The following is a 22927-nucleotide window of genomic DNA, read 5'->3' as shown; positions in this document are numbered from 1 at the left end:
GATGTCACACTGGCCACGTGACCCGGAAGTGTCTCCGGACAGCGCTGGCCCCCGGCCTCTTAAGTGAGATGGGCGCACAACCCTAGAGTCGGACACGACTGGCCCGTACAGGCAGGGGTACCTTTACCTTTATGTAATTCAAGATGCTGTATGCTTGTACAGTGGTACCTCGGGTTAAGTACTTAATTCATTCTGGAGGTTCGTTCTTAACCTGAAACTGTTCTTAACCTGAAGCACCACCTTAGCTAATGGGGCCTCCCGCTGCTGCTGCCGTGCCGCCGCAGCACAATTTCTGTTCTCATCCTGAAGCAAAGTTCTTAACCCGAGGTACTATTTCTGGGTTAGCGGAGTCTGTAACCTGAAGCGTCTGTAACTCAAGGTACCAGTGTACATAAGATCCCACAGTTAAGATGTATTCAATTTGATTGCCAAATCCTTTAACATTTTAAGGTATTACCTTGGAAAAACTCAGACATATAAAATATATAACTGAAAATGAGATCTTTCATGCAACACTATCAAATTAATAGCAAATCCCAACATATAGTAAAAAAGGATTATCCAGATGATCAGCAAATATATTGCTTTCAGTAAAGTTGTGCCCAGTCAGGGTTCCAAGCATGCAAAAAATAAAAGAGAACATTAACAATCTGCAAAGGACCTTAAGCAGAGTCCTGGAATCCTGTAACACGACAATTGAATTGTGTTTTAGCCTGCAAAGGTACAACACTAACTTGAAGAGGAGAAAGTGAATAATATATGAAAAATTATGAACTATACTTCCTCGGCATATTGGAAGTAAATCATATTATTTCTATGGATTGCATGAGGAATTAACTCTATTATATAAATAACTTTTTATTATAACTAACCTATCAACCAAAAGTTGCTAATTCAATAAGAGCAATGAGAAAGAACACTTACTTTTTAGGTTTTGGAATTTAAGAAAGCTAATATTTAAATTGATGAGAGATAAGGAGAAAGAATTTTAATACAATGGATTGATGTTTCTGGGCTCTTCTCTCATTTGCCAGATGCGAGTTTTACATTTCTTAGAAGAGGGTGACCTCCAACATACAACACTGAGTGGCTTCACAAGTTTTTGTTGGTTCTTCTTCTTCTTCTTCTTCTTCTTCTTCTTCTTCTTCTTCTTCTTCTTCTTCTTCTTCTTCCTAAGCCCCAATAATATTTGCCCCAATAATAATGTATTTGAGGTGTCTGTAATTCCTCTGTAGCAAAGTTCAGGGCCTGCCTTTCTCTCTCTCTTGCAGCAGCATTCCTGTTTGATTACCTATTGGCCACTGTTTTCATGAATTTGACCTTAATGAGAAATTTCTCAAAGCAAATAATAATAATATGATGGGAAAATACTGCATTTTTTGCTTGCAACGAACAATCTCTATGTCTGACTGTTATGAGGACTTCTAGCATTTTTATTGCCCATCATGTTAGTAAGATTTATTTTTTTTTAAAAAAATTAATTCCTGCTGTATCTTCTGTAGTGTCTCAGAATATTAAATTTAAATTCTCCTCTTACATTTTAGAAAGATTAGATTTTCCTCCAAACTCAGTTCTGTAGCTTCATTTGGAGTTATTTCTATTTTTTGTGTGTGTTTTCTGACTTATTTTTGTAGATGATTTTTAACAGCATTAAAGGCTTTCCCCCACTCTGTAAATAAAGAGGCGTGGGGACTTTGTTCTTTGTCATTAACTGCTTCCACCATCACTGTTGCAGAAGTGATCTCTCTGTGTTCAGGTTTCTCCCCCTTCTTGGCCAGTTTGTGTACATTGTTCCTACCCCATTTCTCCATATAGATTATAGGAAGATTATAGGAATAGGAGACTCATAGTTATGACGTTTGATGCATTTGTATGCAAGAACAAATAAATCCTTAAGAAGATGAACAATTCCATTTAAATTGATGAAATCAGTTATAAAAACAGGGGTCAGAGCCACTTAGCCAAAGGCTAGATGTACTAGATTTAAATTAAGGAGGAGAGAAAAGGAGAATAAACTCTTTCCCCCTCAGACAGTTTGTTGTACATTAATATGCACCATTCAAGAGCTCGGAATATAGAAGAGGATTTAAATCATGGCAAAACTAATTCCATAAAGAAAGCATTAAAAAAAAAAAGGTAAAAGACCCCTGACAGTTAAGTCCAGTCACAAACGACTCTGGGGTTGCGGTGCTAATCTCGCTTTACTGGCCGAGGGAGCCGACATTTGTGCACAAACAGTTCTTCCGGGTCATGTGGCCAGCATGACTAAGCTGCTTTGACATGCTTTCGAACTGCTAAGTTGGCAGGTGCTGGGACTGAGCAACAGGAGCTCACTCAGTCGCGGAGATTCGAATCTCTGACCTTCCAATCAGCCAGCCCTGGGCTCAGTGCTTTAGACCACAGTGCCACCCATGTCCCAAAGAGAGCATAGGGGAAAATTTTGTCATCTGATAGGGCACAGGGCAAACTCTTCCCTCATTTGCAAAAGGCACTGCTTAAATTTGCAACTTCTGTTTTGACATCTGACATAGACTCCAATTCAAAGATGCTCTCAATTCTCATTGGGACCTGGCACCACTTCCCACCTGAACTCACTCACCATGCATACATTAAAATAAATATTAAATAGCTGGACGGTAAGTGATAATATAAAAAATGAAAATATTAAAGTATTTGCTAAACTCTAGGTCCGCACTCTGTGGGCTGCTGAAGTAACAACCGGTAACAATCAGCAGAGTGCTCACCTAACCTCCCTGAACTTGAGTCATTGCAATGTTTCAGGTGGGGAGGCAGGTGGGAGTGTCATATTGACTTCATCAGTGTATCTGCACTGCACACATCTTACTGCTGCTTCACCCTGCTACTCACCTTTCCAGAACATCACGGAATCTCTGAGCACACTTGTCCTACTCTGCTGGCCACTACAGGTCTCCTCACGTCTTAACTTTTTAAATTTCCATTAGATCATATATGGCTCTCCTGTGGTGATAGATAAGAAAACCCAAGCTGCTTTCTATCTCCAAATGTTCCCAAATTTGAAGCTTCAATATGAGACAATTCTCCACATACTGCTATATTTCAAGTGGACATGGATTGGAGTAATTTCTCGGCACGATGACAATGGAGAGAGGTTTGAACAGAATATTATCCCCATGTTTGCCCAGAAAGGTATCTGCTTTGATTTCATAGTAAGACTTCTCAAAGTGTCTTTTTCCAGTACTATTAATGATATGGTGGAAGATGTAATTGAGAAGACTGAAATCATTATGAAGAGCACTGTCATTGCATTGGTCATTCATGGTGAAATAGAGACCATGCTCATCCTGAGGATATTTTCTAAGGCTTCAGCATATGAGCATATATCAACAAAGAGAAATGGTAAAGTCTGGATAATGACAGCTGAGATGGAGTTCACTTCCATTCCTCTTCAAAGAGATTGGGACATAGACTTCCTACATGGTGCTATATCCTTTGCTGTTCACTCCAGTGAAGTTTTAGGATTCCAGAAATTTCTTCTGATGAGAAACCCCACTTCAGAGAAGGAAGATGGCTTCGTCAGGGTTTTCTGGGAGCAGGCATTTGGGTGTCTGTTCCCCAGAGCTATGGTAGACCTACAGAATGAAGAAATCTGCAGTGGAGAGGAGAAGTTGGAGACTCTTCCTGCATCTGTTTTTGAAATGAGCATGACTGGCCACAGCTACAGTGTTTACACAGCTGCCTTTGCAATAGCACATGCATTGCAGGCCATGGATTCATCTAGATACAAAGACAGAATGATAGTAGATGGAGGAGTAAAGCTTCAGCATCAAGAATTATGGAAGGTAATGTCCCGAATACACCAAGAACAAAGGAAGGATCCCGCTCGATCAGTACAGAGCCTTCCTTTACCAGCCAACCAGATAGCAATAGTATTCTCCCATTGTTTTTCCCTAGGGCCTGGTTTTCAGATGCATGATGTCTCTGTTTCCTGAGAATGTATAAAGCAGCATTGAATACTAGCAATAGATTTCCTGCTTCCTTCATGAATTTGCTGAAGCCCAAGGTCTCACCAGATTCAAATGATTATAAAAATAATTGAAAATCTGTGTAAATTCCAAAAAGACATGATGATGATGAGCATGGTGTAGAGTATTGTTGTCCCTGCCTTCCACCACTGCAGGTGTGAGTGATGTGGCTGTGGATGCAGTGGTGGCTATTCCTCCCTGTCATATCCTGCTGCTGCCCTGCAGGGTTAAGATTGCTTTACTAATTACTACCTCAAGGTGGTATGTGCACATCTCTCTATATTTACGATTATCAGGCATAAAGTTTTTCAAGAGTTTGGAATAAAGTGGGAATGATCCACAGCCTTTGACATATCCATTGACTTTTTTTCTTTATCCCCTCTTTCTTTAGCTTAACCACTTTGTTAAGAGAATAGTATTTAATAATTCTGTTGGGGAAAAGATTTCCTTCAATGAAAATGGAGAGCTAGAGGCTGGATTTGATATTATAAACTGGATCACATTTCCAAATCAGTCCTTTCAGAGAATCAAAGTGGGAAATATAGACTCCATGGCTCCCCAAGAAGAAGTGTTGAGGATTTGGGATGAAGCCTTTGTGTGGCCCAGCAGTTTTAACCAGGTGAGTTCCATTCGTATTTTGCACCATATCTATTACTTCCAGAGTTATTCACAGTTCCCAATGTTGATATACAAGCTTGCAAAAGAGAAAACCTTCTCTTCTTTCATTTATGGACAGGTGCAGCCCCTTTCTGTTTGTAATGATAAATGCCCTTTGGGTTACCATAAAGCAAAGAAGGAAGGGGAACCATTTTGCTGCTATGATTGCATTCTGTGTCCACAAGGGAAGTTTTCCAACCAGATGGGTAAGAGACATCATGTACACAGCCTTTCAAATGTACTGTCTTTCAGTTATTCAGACATTCATTTCCCTTAAATTGAGAACATTCCTCAGAATTCAGTAAAGTTTATGGTTCCTCATATACAGCCTGATAAACTTAGCAATAGCAGTCTCAAGTCGTTCAGAGCTGGTCATTATGTACACCAAACAGGGAGGAGAGAAAAACAAACCACCACTCATTCAGAAGAAGGAGGTATAATGTTTATTTTGGAAAAAAGCATGATTGCAGAATTGGAACACAATTCTTTTTGACAAACCCTTTTCTTTTAAAGAAAAAACACAAAGGGACTGAGCATGTCCAATGTCCAAAGAATGATCTGGTGAGAAGTCATGGAAAATAGAAAAAAGAAAGAATTATAAATTTATATTGTTATATCAGAGCTTTTCAAGCTTTTCATATTGTTGGCACACTTTGGACATACATCATCATTTCGTGACACAGGAATTCAGTTTTACTAGCAAACTGGAGATTAAACTAACCCCTTATAAGATATAGAGACACATACATAAATTCTAATGATGAAATGTATGGGGACACAACATATCTTATGATCTGCCCGCTTTGTTTCCAACCCCAGGAGGAGTGTGTGGAGCATTCACTTGACACACCTACACACTGCAGCTGACACACTAAAGTGTCACAACACAGTTTGGAAAACTCTGCTGTATATTTAAAAAAAGTGATTGGACCCATATGTGGATGGGAGTATAACTATATATTGAATTTTGCACATCTATAAATGTGCAACACAATCTTTTAAGGGATCTATTTAAACATTATTTAATCTACTTAGGAATCAATCTATTTCTAGCCAATGAAAGTTTGACATTTGTAAGTCTGATATTTCATATTACTACATCACAATGCCCCTTCCGATCATCAGGAGGAGGGGGGGTTGCGGGATCACGACCCCGCCCACACTTGCTCTCGCGAGGCTGGCGCCAGCCTCACGGGAGGCAGGAATTCCCCCAATTAGCATCCCCTGTGGCGCCAGCCAATCGGCTGGCGGCAGGGGCGGGCCTTAGAAAGGCCACTTAAGGTCGGGGCAGCCCTCGGCTTGCCCCTTTTCACCCTGGAGACGACGCGGCTTCAGGATCGTCTTGAGGATCGTCGTCCCCCACACTAGCGTGGTTCCGCTTTACAGCCGCTCTACAGCCGCTCATCAGCTGGGCCTCGGATCGTTCTTCAGCCGCTCTACAGCCGCTCATCTGCTGGGCCTCGGATCGTTTTTACAGCCGCTCTACAGCCGCTCATCAGCTGTGCCTTGGATCTGCAGCCGCGCTACAGCCGCTCTACAGCCGCTCATCAGCTGTGCCTCGGATCGCCGCACCGGCGGCCGCTCGGCAGCTCGCCAGCTACCGTCTTTCCGCAGCCGGCAAGCGGCCGCTCATCAGCTGAGCTGCGGCAGCGGATCAGAGCGTCGACAGCTGTTCTACAGCCGGCAAGCAGCCGCTCATCAGCTGATCCTGCGGCAGCGGATCGGAGCGCGGTAAGCGGCTCTGCAGCCAGCAAGCGGCCGCCTATCAGCTGATCCTGCGGCAGCGGATCGGAGCGCGGTAAGCGGCTCTGCAGCCAGCAAGCGGCCGCCTATCAGCTGATCCTCCAGCAACGGATCGGAGCGACGTGCCCCCTGCCTGAATCTACCTCCGTGCTGGTCTCTCGGGTGTGAGCGGCCACCGTTCTCAAGGCTTGCGAGCCGCGCCGCCGAAGCAATATTGTCCGCATCTTCCTCACGAGCCATCGGCACATCGCTGGTGCCGTGCCGCCTTGTTTGACCCTCCCTGGACGGATCGCCATAGTGAGCAGCTTCAGCGCTCACTGAAGGTTACAAGGGGGGACCGGCAGGCTATTGGGGAACGTGGTGAGGGGTAGCGGCCACAAAGCCTTAGGGACGGAGTGTCCTTTTGCTGGTACGCGGGGGGCTTTTGCAGCGACTGTTGCAGATTGCAGCGCCCTGGTTGCCTAGCCAACGGTCGCCATTTTGATTGAACCACGTGGCTTTAGCAGCGGCCATTTTAGTAGAGGCATCTCTAGGTGGGAGCGCATAGAGGCTTAGTGCCTCCCTTCTTACCTGGCTGAGAAGTTCCTCTTTAATTTAATTTAATTTGCTTCCGCCCACGTTGGCTGGTGGCGGCCTTTTTAAACTAGATCTGCTACCTAGCCGGGTTTGAGGAAAGCATTCGCAGACATAGTGATTTAGCCGGTACTGAATTATATTTGAGGTTGTATAGGCTATAACCTAGCCGGTTTTCCGGCCGCTTTCCCAGCAGTTACAATTATTTATAATTATTTGGTGGTTGGCGCTAAATTAATTTGAGCTGATTTAGTATTTGATAGCCTTACGCGTTGTATGTAAAAGGACATTTGGTGGTTTATAAGGCTATTTCCAAAGTGGTTGTCAATTGTACTGGTTGCTAATATATTAATACAGAATATCTTGCTTGGTTGACAAGGGCTACCTGACCCCATTGACCGCAATTCGTTGCTTTTCCAGGCCGCCTCTGCCTGGAAAGTCATTTAGCAGGTTAGATTGATAATGATATAGCCTCAGTTACATAAATAATTATAAATAAGTATTCACAGATATATATACGTAATTAAATAAATAAATAGAACAACAAGTATAAATAAATAAATAATTTAAAAAATATTAATAATAATAAAATTAATTAAATTAAATTAAAAAACAAGCAAACATATAAATAAACAAATAGATAAACAATAAATAAATAAGATAGACATTTGATTTGCTTACTAACTTGACTTGACTCGCGCCCACCCCCCCGAGGCACTGCTTTCAGCTTGGTCATGGAGGGCAGCAGCAACCCCCAGCAATCTCAGCGTGGCAACGCCCTAATGCCAACAGGCCCATGTAACCCTCAGGCCTTGGCCCAGCTTTTTTCCGTGCTGCAATCATTCTACGCACAGTGCAGGGCACCCATCACTCCCTCTCCTAACATCGTCGAGGTGTCACAAGATTGCATACCAGACACCCCCCCCCAATCAGCAGGGTCAGGATGGTCCCTCCACTAGTGCAGCTAATGTGGTTGAGCAGGCCCCCAGCAGGCCACGGACGCGCCTACAAGCTGCTAGAACTCAAAAATCTAAGTCAGGTCCACTGAAAGGCGAGGCACTAGCTAAAAAACCTAGGTCGAGCGCACAAAGGGCCAGGCCGGCGGTGGCCTCTACGTCAGCCCCAGGCCAGGAGGTGATTGATGTTCCCAGTGTTTTCCAGGATAACCCTAGACAACCAAGCACCTCGGAGGAGTCATCTTCTGAGGAGGAGCTGCCCCCTCAGCAGGTGGCCGCTGCCAGCGACCCGCCCCCCCCGTGACGACGTACCACGAGGCGGAAAGCGGAAGGCGAAGAAGAAGCACCGGTCAAAGAAAAGCAAGAAGAGGGACACTTCGGACTCCGAGGAGGAAACAGGTACCTCTTCATCAGATGGGGATAGTGACGCTCCAATGGAGACATATTGGGGAGAGGGGGAGGAAGTTGGAGCTCCCCAGTGGGTGCATGAACGGAGGGCCAACTCACACAGGAAGGCATTTAATGGCACGCTTGATTGGAAGGATGGGGCTCTGGTCCCAGACGTTAAAGTCTCAACCAACGCTGCCACTGACTTTATTCTGGGGAACCACCTCTCTAAGAGGAAGAGGAACAAGATACTGAATGGCAATTACGTAGATATGTTTTCCTTGCTGCCCCCAGCCCAGGTTAAGGGAAAAGGGGAAAAAATTAAGTACTATGGGAAAAGGAGGTACAGGGTGCCCCGGGTAGAGCGAACGTTCGAGAATTGGCTTAATGGCTATCAAGTGTTTATGGCTGTGGTGTCAAGTTGCTATCCTAAGAGGGGCGCGCACCTCGTGTCCTACCTGGCACACGTCAGGAGGGCACGGGAGCAGGCAGGAGATGAAGCTGCTTTGGCGTATGATGAAGACTTTTGGAGGAATGCCTCGCTGCTGTCCTCAACGCGCTGGGACCAAAAGGACAACAATTGCTGGTTTGAACATGTGGGGCCCAATATTGAGAAGAAATCCGCTCAACAGCCAAAAGCTGGTAAGGTGGAGACCCAATGCCGTAGACAGTGCTGGGACTTCAACAAGGGTACCTGTCAGCGTGTCACCTGTAAGTACCTGCACGAATGCGAGAGGTGCTTGGGCAGCCACCCTGCAGTCAACTGCTTCAAAGGGAGGCAGCAGCCCTTTCGGGGGGGCAGGGGTCACCTCTCCTGGGGAAACAGGGGTGGCTCCGCCGGACCTGCAGCCCCCGCCCAAGGACCAGCTGGGGTTCGGTACTAACATCTCCCTAGGCCTCGCGTGCTCTCCGATAAAATTGGAGCCCTTGAGAGCACTCTTGAAGTTCTATCCAAATAGACGTGCAGCTCACCTACTGGAGGAAGGGTTTTCTGAAGGTTTTAGAATTCCGATTGCTTTTACACCCAATTCCAGTTGCCCCCCTAACCAGAAATCAGTCTTAGAAAGGCCCGACATCGCCCTTAAAAAGATACAGAAGGAGATTACAGCTGGCAGGGTAGCCGGTCCATTCGCAACTCCGCCTATCGAGGGGCTTCATATCTCCCCGCTTGGTATTGTCCCAAAGAAGGCCCCCGGTGAATTTAGAATGATACACAACCTGTCCTTTCCCAAAGGAACTTCGGTTAATGACGCCATTCCCCAAGAGATGTGCACGGTGAAGTATTCTTCATTCGATCAAGCTGTGCGGTTGGTGCGGAGCTTTGGCAGGGGCGCTTTTTGGCAAAATGCGACATCGAGTCAGCATTTCGCCTACTCCCGGTTCATCCGGAAGACTACCGCTGGTTGGGTTTCAAATTCCAGGGAGCTTACTTCATTGACAAAGCTATGCCCATGGGTTGTTCTATTGCCTGTGCTGCGTTCGAGACCTTCAGCACATTCCTGGAATGGGCCCTAAAGTTTAGAACCGGTGCTCTAGGGGTGGGTCATTATCTCGATGATTTTATTTTGGTGGCAAGTGAAGCTGGGGAGTGTAGGTCCCTTCTCCTAGCCTTCGAGTCCTTAGCCAAGGAACTGGGGGTCCCCCTGGCAGGCGAGAAGACCGAGGGTCCGGTCACTACCATGACCTACCTGGGCATTGAACTTGACACCGTAGCCCAAACCTCGCGCTTACCAGATGAAAAATTGGTTGCCTTAAGAGAGCTTATCGGCCAAATGCTGCCCCTAAAGAAGGTCGCCTTGAGGCAAATTCAATCCCTCTTGGGGCACCTCAACTTTGCCTGCCGTGTAATTTCCCCCGGTCGTCCTTTCTGCGGCCGCCTGGCAAAGCTGTCCACGGGCTTACGGTCACCCCATCATAGGGTACGCATTCCCAAGGCAGTGAAGGCGGACCTCCTGGTTTGGTTGCAATTCCTGGACGGTTTCAATGGCATATCGCTTTGGCAGGATAGCTTGGCGCTGCAGTCTGATTTTCAGGTACATTCGGATGCGGCCGGGTCCTTAGGTTTTGGGGTCTACTTCAGGGGCCAGTGGTGTGCCCAGCACTGGCCTCCCTCCTGGCAAGGTAAACCAATACTACGTGACTTGACATTCTTAGAATTCTTTCCCATCGTGGTTGCAATTCACTTATGGGAAGACCAGTTCAAGAACCATAGGGTCTGTTTCTGGACGGACAATCTAGCGGTCGTGTCAGTTTTGAATAAACAATCGTCACGCTCACCCAGAGTAGCGTCCCTTTTGCGGTACTTTGTCCTCTCCTGCCTGCGGTTGAACCTTCACGCTTCAGCCAAGTTTGTCCCTGGCATTGATAATAACATCGCGGATGCTCTATCTCGTTTCCAGATGGAACGCTTTCGCTCATTAGCGCCGGATGCGGAGCAGCAGCCGCAACCATTCCCGGAGCACCTCTGGAATATTGGCAACGAGAAGCAATAAAGGGAGTATTGTCGGCGCTTGCGCCTTCTACCCTGAGATCGTATAATAAGGCGTGGCTAGACTTCACATCCTTCCGCATCAAAAAGGGGCGGTCCAAGCTAGGCAGGTCACCGTCCAAGTCTGAAGTCATAGAGTACTTGGTCCACCTTAGAGATCTTGGCCGGGCCCCCAAAACCCTCAATATTCATTCAGCAGCTATATCCTTCTTTTCTAAAACTTTATTTTCTGTGGATCCCTGTTCGCATTTCGTTGTGCGTAAGATGCTTGAGGGCTGGCGCAGGTCCAGGCCTCACCACCGGGACAGGAGAAGGCCAATAACTTTAGATATACTCACCCAAATCCGTAGGAAGCTGAGGGCCCTGTGTTGGTCAAGATATGAAGCCAGATTATTTTCAGCAGCGTTTTCTTTCGCATTTTTTGGCGCCCTACGCATAGGCGAAGTGGTTTGTGAGGACCGCGCATCGGCCAGGGGGCTACTACTTGAGGACGTAACTGTGGGCAGTGCGCATGTAATGTTAAGAATCCGTAGCTCGAAGACTGATCAGCTTGGCAAGGGAGCCTTGGTTCGCCTCCAGGCGACTCAAAAGGCGGGCCCTTGCCCTGTAAAGGATGCTAGAAAATACCTGTGTGTAAGACCAGAATCTAGTGGCCCCTTTTTCTTGCATTCCGACGGTTCCTCCCTCTCAAAGCAACAGTTCACGAGGGTCATGCGCAAAGCAATTGCCGCCATCGGGCTTCCCCAGGAGGAGTACGCCGCGCACTCCTTTCGTATTGGGGCGGCGACCACCGCCGCCCATATGGGCTTACCGGCTGAAAGAATTATGGACATGGGGCGCTGGAAATCCAACGCGTTCCAGGGTTATATTCGGTAGACCTTTTCATTCCCCTCAGCTTTCCCCCCGGGCACTCCTCCTGATCCGGTTCTCCGATTCTCTCTTTTCAGGTACTGGTGTGGTTCAACTGTGGATCCTCGGCCACAGCAACGTATATTGGGCAAAGCGGCGCGCTGAACAAAGGGGCTGGGTTAAAGAGCTGCGGCTACCCAGCTGGGTCAAGCTATCATGGGTCACTAGGAGGGGTATGCGTTGGGAAGAGTTTTTCCCGGTTGTATCCAAAAAAATCGCTGTCGAGGGCCCACCCAGTGCCTTGGTCATCCAGCTGGGCGAGAACGACTTGGCGTATAGGAAAGGGGTGAACTTGATGTGGAACATTATCAACGACTTGGAATTGTTGAGGGCATCCCATGAAAACATTACAATAATTTGGTCATCTTTGCTGGAAAGGCGATGTTGGCGGGATGCAGAGAAACCCGTGGCTGTGAATAAAGCTAGAAGGCTTGTGGAGCGCACGGTGGCACGTAGAGTGGCCGCATGGGGCGGATGGGTCATACAGCACCCAAGCATACGGTTTGACAAGGAAATGCTCTATCGCTGGGATGGCGTGCATCTATCTGATGCTGGCAATGATATTTGGTTGGCAGACATTTTTCAGGGTGTCAGGGATTGGTTACAGGTCTGAGGGTATTGGCGGCGAGCCGGCTTGCGGCTCGGTAGCGGTAGGCATTGGCCGGGGTATTGTCATGCAGATGAGGTTGGGGGGGGAGGAACGCCATCACCTCCCCCAATGCTTGAAGGGTAGTTCGTTAAAGGACTCCGAGGGGCGACGCCTCGTCCGAAACCTACGGAGGCTAGGGCCTAAAGCGCGCCCCCGAGCGGTAACCCCTCGGGGAGCGCCTAGGGATTCGCATCTCGGGTGGCTCCCCCTGTTGGTGTTTAACCCTTCCCGGTCAGACCGGATAGTCGGTTAGGGGCCAATGCCTGAAGCCAATACCCTTCATTTCCTGTAATCAATAAAGTTGTGGCCATTTTCGCCCATTAACCTAAAACGCTGTGTCCGTTGTCTTTATTCATTCCACCTGTGGGGGGGAGGGAATAGCCACGCAACAACACAAATTCTGCTGCAACATATAGAAACCTGATCATGCTGTTTGTTGTTTGTTTTCAGACATGGATGAATGCCTTCAGTGCCCACAAGATCATTACCCAAACATGGAACGGGATTCATGCATGCCAAAGGACATCAGTTTCTTGTCTTATGTAGAACCTTTGGGGATCGCTTTGGCAGTTCTTGCTCTTTCCCTTTCTTTGATCACAGCTTTGGTGCTTTGGGTCTTTATTAAACACAGAGACACTCCCATAGTTAGAGCCAACAACCGGAACCTCACCTATACTCTCCTCACCTCCCTCTTTCTTGCCTTCCTTTGTGCTTTGCTATTCATCGGTCAACCTGAGAAAGTGACATGTCTCCTTCGACAAACAGCATTTGGCATCATCTTTTCAGTGGCAGTTTCTTGTGTGTTGGCCAAGACAATCATTGTGGTCCTTGCTTTCAGGGTCACCAAACCAGGTTCCAGGATAAGAAAATGGGTGGGGAAACAACGGGCCACCTCCATTGTTCTTTCCTGCTCCCTGATTCAAGCTGTTCTTTGTTGTGTATGGCTGGCAACGTCTCCCCCATTCCCAGATTTGGATATGCACTCTGTGACTAAAGAAATTGTTCTGCAATGTAATGAAGGCTCAGTCTCCATGTTCTACTGTGTCTTGGGCTTTATGGGCTTGCTAGCCATTGTCAGCTTCACTGTAGCCTTCCTAGCTAGGAAGTTACCAGACAGTTTTAATGAAGCCAAGTTCATCACCTTCAGCATGCTGGTATTTTGCAGTGTGTGGATGTCCTTTGTCCCCACTTATCTGAGCACAAGAGGAAAATATATGGTGGCTGTGGAGATCTTCTCCATCTTAGCCTCCAGTGCTGGTTTACTAAGCTGTATATTTTCCCCAAAGTGTTATATTATTCTGGTGAGGCCTCAGCTGAACAGCAGGGAGCAATTAAGAAGAAGAAAGGATTGACATATCTAACATTCTGTAGCCCTTATACATCTTAAATCAGCTGTGATAAACCAATGGGATATTTGCAGCTATTTTTATTCCCTCAATAAAATGTAAATGGAATGCAATCTGTATGCTTACTTGAGGAATAATTCTTTATAAATCTGTGATATATTTTTGTTAAATTCCTCTGTTCTAACATATCTGAGCATATAAGGATAATATACAGAATGGCCTCCAGTGCTGGGTTACTGGAATTCATATGTTCCCCAAAATGTTTTTATTACTGTGTCGAGGACTGAACTGAACAAAAGGCAGCAGCTTAGAAAAATAAAGAATTGACGCAACTGTCTTGTTCATTATCATATTCAATTGCCACCATCATGTTATATTTTAATTGGAATGGAGGTCTAAATCACTGTTTGGATTTTTTTGCCAATTTTGAATATTTGAAAAACAATGTCCTTCCCTAAAGTCTTGGATCTTTCAAGTTATTCAAAACTATTTCGGTTGCATGGTGCCTGAGGTGATATACTTGATTGTTTTAGAAAGTGTATGACCTGGTAAATCTATAGCCAGCTGCAGGGTATGTCACCCAATATAAAGTTAATTTCTGGAGCTGTAAGGGGTTTTTTAAGGTTTTTTTTTTAATTTAAAAAATCCTTTAATTTGTAAACCCCATTGATTCCAATCTGGTGAATGAGCATGATCTACTTGCTCTGCAGAATGAGAAATGTTTAGCTATTGGGAGTAGGGGTGCATCAAGAGGTAGCAGTTTTGCCTTCCATTCTTTCTATACCATCAAATCTGACTTCAAAAAGGTTGGTTATGCCTGAAGGTCCCAGGCCACAGAGAGGTTAGGCTGGCCTCAACTAGAGCCAGGGCTTTCTCGGCTGCGGCTCCAATCTGGTGGAACGCTCTGTCACAAGAGACTAGGGCCCTGTGGGACCTGATATCTTTCCGCAGGGCCTGCAAGACAGAGCTGTTCCACCAGACCTTTGGTCAGGGCGCAGCCTGACTCCCTCCTCTGGCAGCCTGCACAGAATTTTGCTTAACGGTTGCCATCAATTTGATTTTAATTAATTTTTATAATGAAATGTTTTTAGAATGTTGGATTATTTGATTGTTGTTAGCCGCCCTGAGCCTGGCTTTGGCTGGGGAGGGCGGGATATAAATAAATTTATGTATATATATATATATATATATATATATATATATATATAATTAGTTCATGGCTGTTGTTTTTTGTTAAGGGAGTGATTGTAGAAAATCTCAAACTCTACCATCTTCCATTTTAAATTATGGAACCCGAAGCTTGCTGGTTCAAAAGAATATTACGTAAATGAGCAGACTGTCTACACCGCTTAAGATTAGGTACTGCAAATCTTCAAGAAATTGACAGTTTTATTTTCAACCCCTTTCCCGACGATCCCTAACATGAAATTAATTCACAGCTGCCACACATAGCTCCACAATTTCACCAAGCTTTCTACTATTAAGACAACATCTCTTTCCATGCCAGTTCACACCTAATTAGTGTATATGTGAAGTTAGGGTTTTTGGTCCCAATGTGCATCAATTTACTCTTATTTACACTGAGTGACATTTCTGCCCCTCCTCAATTTAATGCACATTTATGCAGTGGGGAAAGACTCTTTTGGAGCTCCTCACAATCCCCTTTTGTTTTTACCACCCTGAACAGTTGGGTGTCTTCAACTCAAAATAACAGACAATTGCCTGTGGAATTACCCATGTTTCACTATAGCGAAAGAAGATGTTCCGTCCCAAAAGAGAGTTTGTTTTAGTGGATAATGAGAACATTCCTTAGAGACACATCTCCAAGGGCTGCTGAATATTTAACACCAGCATTCAAGCATTAGTCCACAGACAAGTCTACAATCTCTTTCTAAAAGACACAGGAAACAACTATATATTTCTTTTCACAATCTGTGAACTCCGACACAGCCAAGGTGGTGAGCCTTCTGCTAGAGGGATTGACTCCTTACATGCTACTGAGGTACATAAATTGATACCTTTAACAAGGCAAAGGAGACTGTGGTAAGAGACCACAGGGGATGTATTTCAGAAAGATTATGGGCAAGGAAATGTTGACACACCAATATGGAGCATCATCTGAGACAAAGAGGAAAGTAGGAGAGAAAGATCTTTACTTACTTACTTATCTATTTATAACATTTATACCACACTCATAATCTAAAAAAGATCCCAGAGAAGCCACAGAACAATGACAGCCGCAGCAGCAGCCACAACAACATCACTGACAACATCATCATCATAATGCAAGAGGGTATCAGAGGGAGGGAGGGAGGGAGGGAGGGAGGGAGAGAGAGAGAGAGAGAGAGAGAGAGAGAGAGATAAACGAGTACAGGGCTGTCAGATGAATTCCTCAGAGTTGTTATCCAACAACATACAGAGTGCTAAAACTTGTCCACCCCTGATTTCTTACTAAATTGGGATGGTTCACAACAACAAAAAATACAAAATAAGAACACAAAATACATAATACATAAACAAACAAACAAACAAACAAACAAACAATACACTAGCACTAGATTCCTACACACTTAAAAAGAAATGGCTATGTTGATGACAACAGATGCTTAAGGAAGTCTACTCCTATGGACTAAAAGGGTGTTTCAAAGAAATAAGAACATAGGTAGTCAACAGGATGCACTTCAGATGATGATGGACTACAACTCTCATGATCCTGGACCATTGGTTATCTTGGCTGGAGCTGATGGGAGTGGGGAGTCCAACATAATCTGGGAAGTGCCATTTAGATATTCCATGTTCTCACATACCATTCTGATAATGATATGATGATGCACATTTTAGCGGTCATAGGTACGGTACGTTTAGAATACTTGGGAAGGGCCATAGTTCAATGGTAGACTAACTGCTTTGCATACAGAGTATCTCTGGGGCACCTCACTGGAAACCTCAAAAGCTGCTGCCCATCAATGTGGACCATACTGAGGAAAAAGGAGCAATAGCCCAACTTGGTACAAGGCAGCTTCCTATATTCTTCTGAAACTTTACTTATTTTGGTCCTAAGAGGTATAATTCAGCTATAACTTAGCTACCTACCTGTATATTTGTCTTTAAGTCTTTATCTATGTGTTATTGACTGCTTTATTATGTTCATAATTTAGAGAATCTTCTAATTAAATGGCCTATGATTTTCCCCTCAATAAATAAATATAAATTAAATGGATGCAACACAATTACTTGTTATGCCTAATAACTGATATGTAATCTCAAGAATAAGTATATGTAATCTAAAATGAAGGAGGCGGACTATTCTGCTGCCCTCCTTAAAAGTAGCATGCCTGGTTAGTCTTTGCTTTTCAATGAAAGCAGAGAGGGAGACGCTGGTTTGTAGTAGTGTTTTCCTCTCAGCGTAAGGATTTATTCCCTCAGCACACACTATACTCAAATGATAAGCTTGCTGAGTCTACAGGCAGACAGGGAGATGATACTCGCTCTTGGTATGTGACTGTGTTTCTGCTTTGTGATTGCAGATGGAGATGGCCAATGGGACTGATGTCACAGAATTCATTTTGCTAGGATTTGGAGGTGGGCCAAAGAAGCATTTGCTGCTCCTCGTTTTTTTGACCACTTTTTATGTGCTGACTTTGGCTGAGAACATGACCATTATCACCTTGGTCGTTCTAGACTCCCACTTGTCACGACTTCCGATGTATCTCCTTCTGGGCAGCTTCTCCTGGCTGGAGATATGCTATGTGAGCACCACTATACCTCGCATGCTCTTTGACCTAATAACCCTTCATGGGAAGATCTCTTTCCAGGCTTGCTTCCTCCAGTTCTACATCTTTTTTTCTCTTGGTTGCACTGAGGACTTCTTCCTCTCTGCCATGGCTTTGGATCGGTATTTAGCCATATGCCACCCACTGCGTTACCCACAAATTATGTCCCAGAATGCCTGCTATGCCCTGATGGCTACCTGTTGGATCCTTGGCTTCCTGTGGAACATTGTCCCAGTGACTTTGATCTCCAAGATGTCCTTCTGTGGACCAAACGTCATTGACCATTTGTTGTGTGATCCTGGGCCACTTCTGTCTCTGGCCTGCCCTCCACTAGGAAATGCTCCTTTCATCTATCAGATATTCGTAAATGCTGTGATTTTGGGTAACTTATTGTGTGTCATCCTGTCCTATGGTGCAGTGATTCTCTCTCTGATGAAAACCTCTAGCCAAGGAAGTCGTAAGAAGGCTTTCTCCACCATATTCTTCCACCTAATGGTGGTGACAATTTTTTATGGTTCTGTGGCAGGGGTATACTTAGCTGCTCCAGGTGGAGAAAGCAACTCAGAGGTCACAAAGGCAGCAACAGTCTTTTATGCTGCTGTCACACCTGTCCTCAACCCACTGATCTACTGTCTGAGGAATGATCAGATCAAAGAGGCAGCAGGAAGGTTGTTGAAGAGAATGGAGAAATGTTGGTGCCCTGGAGAATATCGATAGTGTAAAAAATTTGGAAGAAAAAAAGAAGGAGAAGCAGAACACCAGCCTTCCACAATCAAAATTGTGGTAGGTTGGGCTGTTGCACTTATTATAGCAGATGGGTGTATCACATTTCTGAAATATATAACTTTTTACATGGAATTCTTGCTGCTAGAAGTATGATGCATTGGCCAGTTTATACTAGCATGGTTTTGTCTTTGTCTTTGTTTTACTTAAGAGAATATTCAAAAATGGTATTTCCTGAATGCGTCACAAAGCAAGAGGGTTAAGACAGAAACTTTGTGCCCCAGAGGGAAGGCACAGATTAAGGAAGCAGCTACCAGCAAGTGGCTCAGCACAAACAGTACAGAGACTGAGCAGGAGGGAGAGAAAGAGAATGCCAGCTGGTTTAAATAAAGCCCATCATTTTCTGTTACTCCTGCCTGATTATTATAAAAAGTGCATATAATGATAATTAGCACAACTCGAAACATTCTCTACTTTCAGTCTTGCTTTGAATATGTTTCCTTCAAGTGCTGAACTTGGGATGGGCTGTGCCAATTGTTTTGTAACCAAATCACACCCACCACAATGAACAAAAGGGAGGTATCTGGATAATTGGCAAAGTATGGAAAACTTAGAAGGTGGGGGGAGGATAAAAACTCCCTCCAAAACAAGAGGTGGGGCAGGGGCAGGGGGGTAAAGGTTAAAGTTTAATATGCATAACATGTAAAGTTTGTATGCATGCACTGAAGTTAAAATTTATGTAGAGATTTGCACTCTGGCGATCTTCAAAAAGACACCAGGAGGATACACCACACATGTGACATCATGTATGTGGGATGCCTGTCCCCCCCCCCATGTTGTGCCCAACTTGACGCGCCTAAGATTGAAGGGCAGTATACAAATTTTAAATACTACTACTAATACTACTACTTACTAATGTTATTAATGGCTACTGGACACTATGGCTGCAGTCTCCCAACACTGTTGTGTTGCTGGAAGACACAAATGGGGAGAGTTGTTGTTATGCTTATGTGTTTACACATAGGCATCTGCTTGGTCCGTGAGAAAAGGATGCTAGTCTACATGGGCCCCTGGACTGATCCAGTTAAGTTCTTATGTTCTGTGCTGTTTAACATCTACAGTGTATGAAACCACTTATTGAGGTCATCTAAAGATATAGAGCAAATAGAAAAGAGTACTTGGCTCCATTAACATGGATATTAAATCTAACGAATTAGTAATATTTATTTATTTATTTGGTCCAGTCCACCTCATGATCACTTAATGTCTGCAGATCTTGAAGCTGTTTACAATAAAGAAACATTTTAAAATGTAATCCAAATCTATAAATATACAATGAGCACAGTTTCAAATGATTTTTTTATTAAGAAAAATTGCAAAATATTACACAATATACACAATTTTAAACTGTTCATGCTTATATTGCAGCCAGATGGATCACTTCACAACAATGAAAGGCCTAAGTTTGGATATGTGTATTTTTGTGTGTATGTCTATAGAGTGGTACCTCGGGTTAAGAACTTAATTCATTCTGGAGGTCCGTTCTTAACCTGAAACTGTTCTTAACCTGAGGTACCACTTTAGCTAATGGGGCCTCCCGCTGCCGCCGTGCCACTGCCACGCGATTTCTGTTCTCATCCTGAAGCAAAGTTCTTAACTCAAGGTACTATTTCTGGGTTAGCGGAGTTTGTAACCTGAAGCATCTGTAACCTGAAGTGTCTGTAACCCAAGGTACCACTGTATCTATATAGGCTTATAGCCATTCCAGAACAGTTAACCCACAAAAATGATTTATTCAAGGGACAATCAATACCAGGCTTATTCTTAGTGTGGCATCACTTTACCCTTTATACAAATAAAAGAGACTCTGCAAAATACCCACCCACCACAAATTACAGTATACACAGATTTGGAATAAAGACGAATAAAGACTAAACATAAGTGATAAGAACTAGAAATTGACAGAGGTTTTCTCGTCCAATAACAGCTCACTAGGATGATGCAAAGCATCTATCTCTGCTTCCTGTTGCATCTGTTAAGAAAATCAGTGACCCTGTCTGCTTTATGCCAACATCCTCAGTGTTTCCATAAGACCCCCTGGGAGATAGGCACCAAAACCCATCATTTTGCAATGACATTTGTCTTTGTTATTAAAGTGAAAATAATTAGAATTTACTCCAAATGCAGGGCTGGGGTCCTCAGCCACACTCCTCTTCCCAAGTCACACTCTCACTAACCCTGCTTCACACCCCAAGTGTTTTTCCCTTGATGGAATGTTTCCTTGAACTTAGCTGATGCCTCCTGCTTGTTTAGCTGGAGAACAGAGAAGGTTGTGTGAATGTGTATGGAAACTAACCCACAATACAAATCTAGAATTCACATTCAGTGCTCTGCCTGCTTTCACCTCTGGCCCTGCCCACTCCCATATGCTCCTCTGGAAGCTTGACAAGAAGGCAATACAGCCTTTGGTCTGAATAGGCTTCCACAACTCTGATGTTATCAAGGGTGGTGAGATTCATTTCATTATAATTTAGCAACTGGCCATCAGACAAATTGTGAAAAATCCCAACAAATGGTTTCGGGTTTCTTCTTAAAGCTAAGAACTGAACTGCCTGGTCGGGGAATGTGGTCATCAGGTAACTATGAACTCATTCCTGATTTCTTATCATTTCATTTCATTTATTTATTTACGGCTATTAGCCCATAAAATATGTACAAACATAAAAAAGCACAAAGGCTTAAAAACCGAAATATCTGACAACAGAAGGTGAGCACTGCGATGCAAGGGTGGGTCATTGGGCAGAGCCAAGTAACAGGATGTGGCCCGGAGAGCTCCAAGGGACGGTTCACAGAAAAGTAAAACTGAAGACGAGATCCGACATGCACTCTCATCATAACTGTCCGATTAGATTTTGATGTTGTTGTTGTTTTTTGGTGGTTTTTGCGTGTGAGATAACCGCATTCAGGAATCTCGCCACCTGCAGAGTAACAGAAGGATCTGTATCCTGCAAAAGCAGTGCGGCGTGTGACTCAACAGGCCTGCTAACCAAGCGCAGTAAAGCAGGGCCCAGGAATTTAGTCCTGGCTATGGTATGTAGGGGACAGTTGAACATTATATGTGGAAGAGATTCAACAGTTTTCCCATCACACACGCATAGCGGAGACACCAAACCCTTGGAAAATCTGTGGCTCAGCAGGTTCGATGGAAGGACATTGAACCTTGCACGAATAAATGCAAGTCGGTGTGGTACTGATGAAAGAGATGACATGTATGATGGAAGGTCAAGTGGTGGGGTTATTCCGTGATACCTGGGGGAGCAGACACCCCCACCTCTGGCAAGGTTGTGTTGATTTTCAATGTCTGCTAATCTTTGCTCAATGAGGCTTTTAGCTGAGCGTAAGTTCATCTTTAGGGAAGTCCGCTGGGGAAATTCCGATGCTCAGAAGTTTGGCATGGATTTTTCCTACCCACGGATTAACAAATTCGTCCCGCCAGAGGCACTGAAAAAGGTAATGGTCGGGAAGCCTATGCCAGCTGGACATCATCTTATCATACCTTTCTTGATGTGCTGTGCAAAACACATCAGCAGAGAAAGTTTCTTCTCTCTATCCAGCTCTGTACATATCAGCTGTACATACTTGGGTGCTTTGCTTTGTTGTTGTTGCCTCCTCTCCCCACTTTTTAAGTTCTTTGCTTTCTCCCCAGTGACCTCACCTTTCTCCTCAGCAACCTGCCCACTGCCTCTTTCACCTGATCATTCCTCAAGCAGTAGATCAAAGGATTGAGAAAGGGTGTGATGGCTGTGTAGAAGAGGGTCACTGCCTTGGTGACCTCTGATTGGCTTTCTCCACCTGGAATCAAGTACATCCCTGCAACTGAGCCGTAGAAAAGTGTGACCACCACAATGTGGAATGATATGGTGGAGAAGGCCTTCCTACGATTACCTTGGCTAGAGGTTTTCATCAGGGTGAGAATTACAGTGCTGTAGGACAGCACAACAAAGGAGACATTGCTTATAATCAGACCATTGAGGCAAATCTGGCTGAAGAGGGGAGCATTTCCGAGTGGCGGGCATGCCAGGGCCAGAATTGGTCCAGGATCACACAAGAAGTGGTCAATGGTATTAGATCCACAGAAGGACAACAGTGAGATCAAAACTGCTGGGACAAGGTACCACAGGAAACCAACAACCCAACATAGAGCTACCAGAGTGTAGCAGAAGTGTGGGGACATTATGTGTGGGTAGCGTAGTGGGCAGCAGATAGCCAAGTACCGGTCCAAGGCCATGGTTGAGAGGAAGAAGCATTCAGTACAACCAAGTGAAAAGAAAATGTAGAACTGGAGGAAGCACTCATGGAAAGAAATGACCCCATGAGGGGAAGCTAGGTCAAAAAGCATGCGAGGCACAGTGGTGGATACGTAGCACATCTCTAGCCAGGAGAAGTTGCTCAGTAGAATATACATGGGAAGTTGAGCCAAGTGGTTGTCTAGAAACACCAGTGTGATAATGGTGATGTTCTCTGCCAAAGTGAGCATGTAGAGAATGGTGAAAAAAATGAGGAGCAGGAACCGTTTGTGCTGTCCAATTCCAAATCCCAGCAAAATGAATTCCTGGACAGAAGTCGTATTGTCCATCTCCATTTGGAATCAGATGGATGAATGATCACTCTAAACTGCATAGAGGTTATGTCTGCCTTCTTGTCTCTCTGTTACCACTG

General features: G+C 44.7%; 3 protein-coding genes across 3 annotated transcripts in view; 2 read left to right on the top strand and 1 right to left on the bottom strand.

Annotated features, from left to right (window-relative positions):
• The first annotated feature begins 4807 nt into the window (after positions 1 to 4807).
• LOC310691388 (vomeronasal type-2 receptor 26-like) overlaps positions 4808 to 22927 on the top strand; it is a 252293-nt gene continuing 234173 nt past the window's right edge. The window contains exon 1 of the mRNA XM_083471165.1: positions 4808 to 4867. Within this exon, the coding sequence (XP_083327291.1) occupies positions 4823 to 4867 (45 nt within the window). The 5' untranslated portion in view covers positions 4808 to 4822. The remainder of the gene's footprint in view (positions 4868 to 22927) is intronic.
• Positions 17240 to 18202, top strand: LOC310692490 (olfactory receptor 11H6-like; the record flags this gene model as incomplete). The annotated part of the gene is made up of 1 exon (XM_083473436.1): positions 17240 to 18202. One exon carries the CDS (start codon positions 17240 to 17242, stop codon positions 18200 to 18202), a length of 963 nt encoding a protein of 320 aa, XP_083329562.1.
• Positions 21891 to 22850, bottom strand: LOC310692489 (olfactory receptor 11G2-like; the record flags this gene model as incomplete). The annotated part of the gene is made up of 1 exon (XM_083473435.1): positions 21891 to 22850. One exon carries the CDS (start codon positions 22848 to 22850, stop codon positions 21891 to 21893), a length of 960 nt encoding a protein of 319 aa, XP_083329561.1.

Source organism: Podarcis liolepis (assembly GCF_965112155.1).
Source record: "Podarcis liolepis genome assembly, chromosome: 13".
In the NCBI taxonomy this organism is placed as follows: Eukaryota; Metazoa; Chordata; class Lepidosauria; order Squamata; family Lacertidae; genus Podarcis; species Podarcis liolepis.
This window is presented reverse-complemented; position numbering and strand designations above follow the sequence as displayed.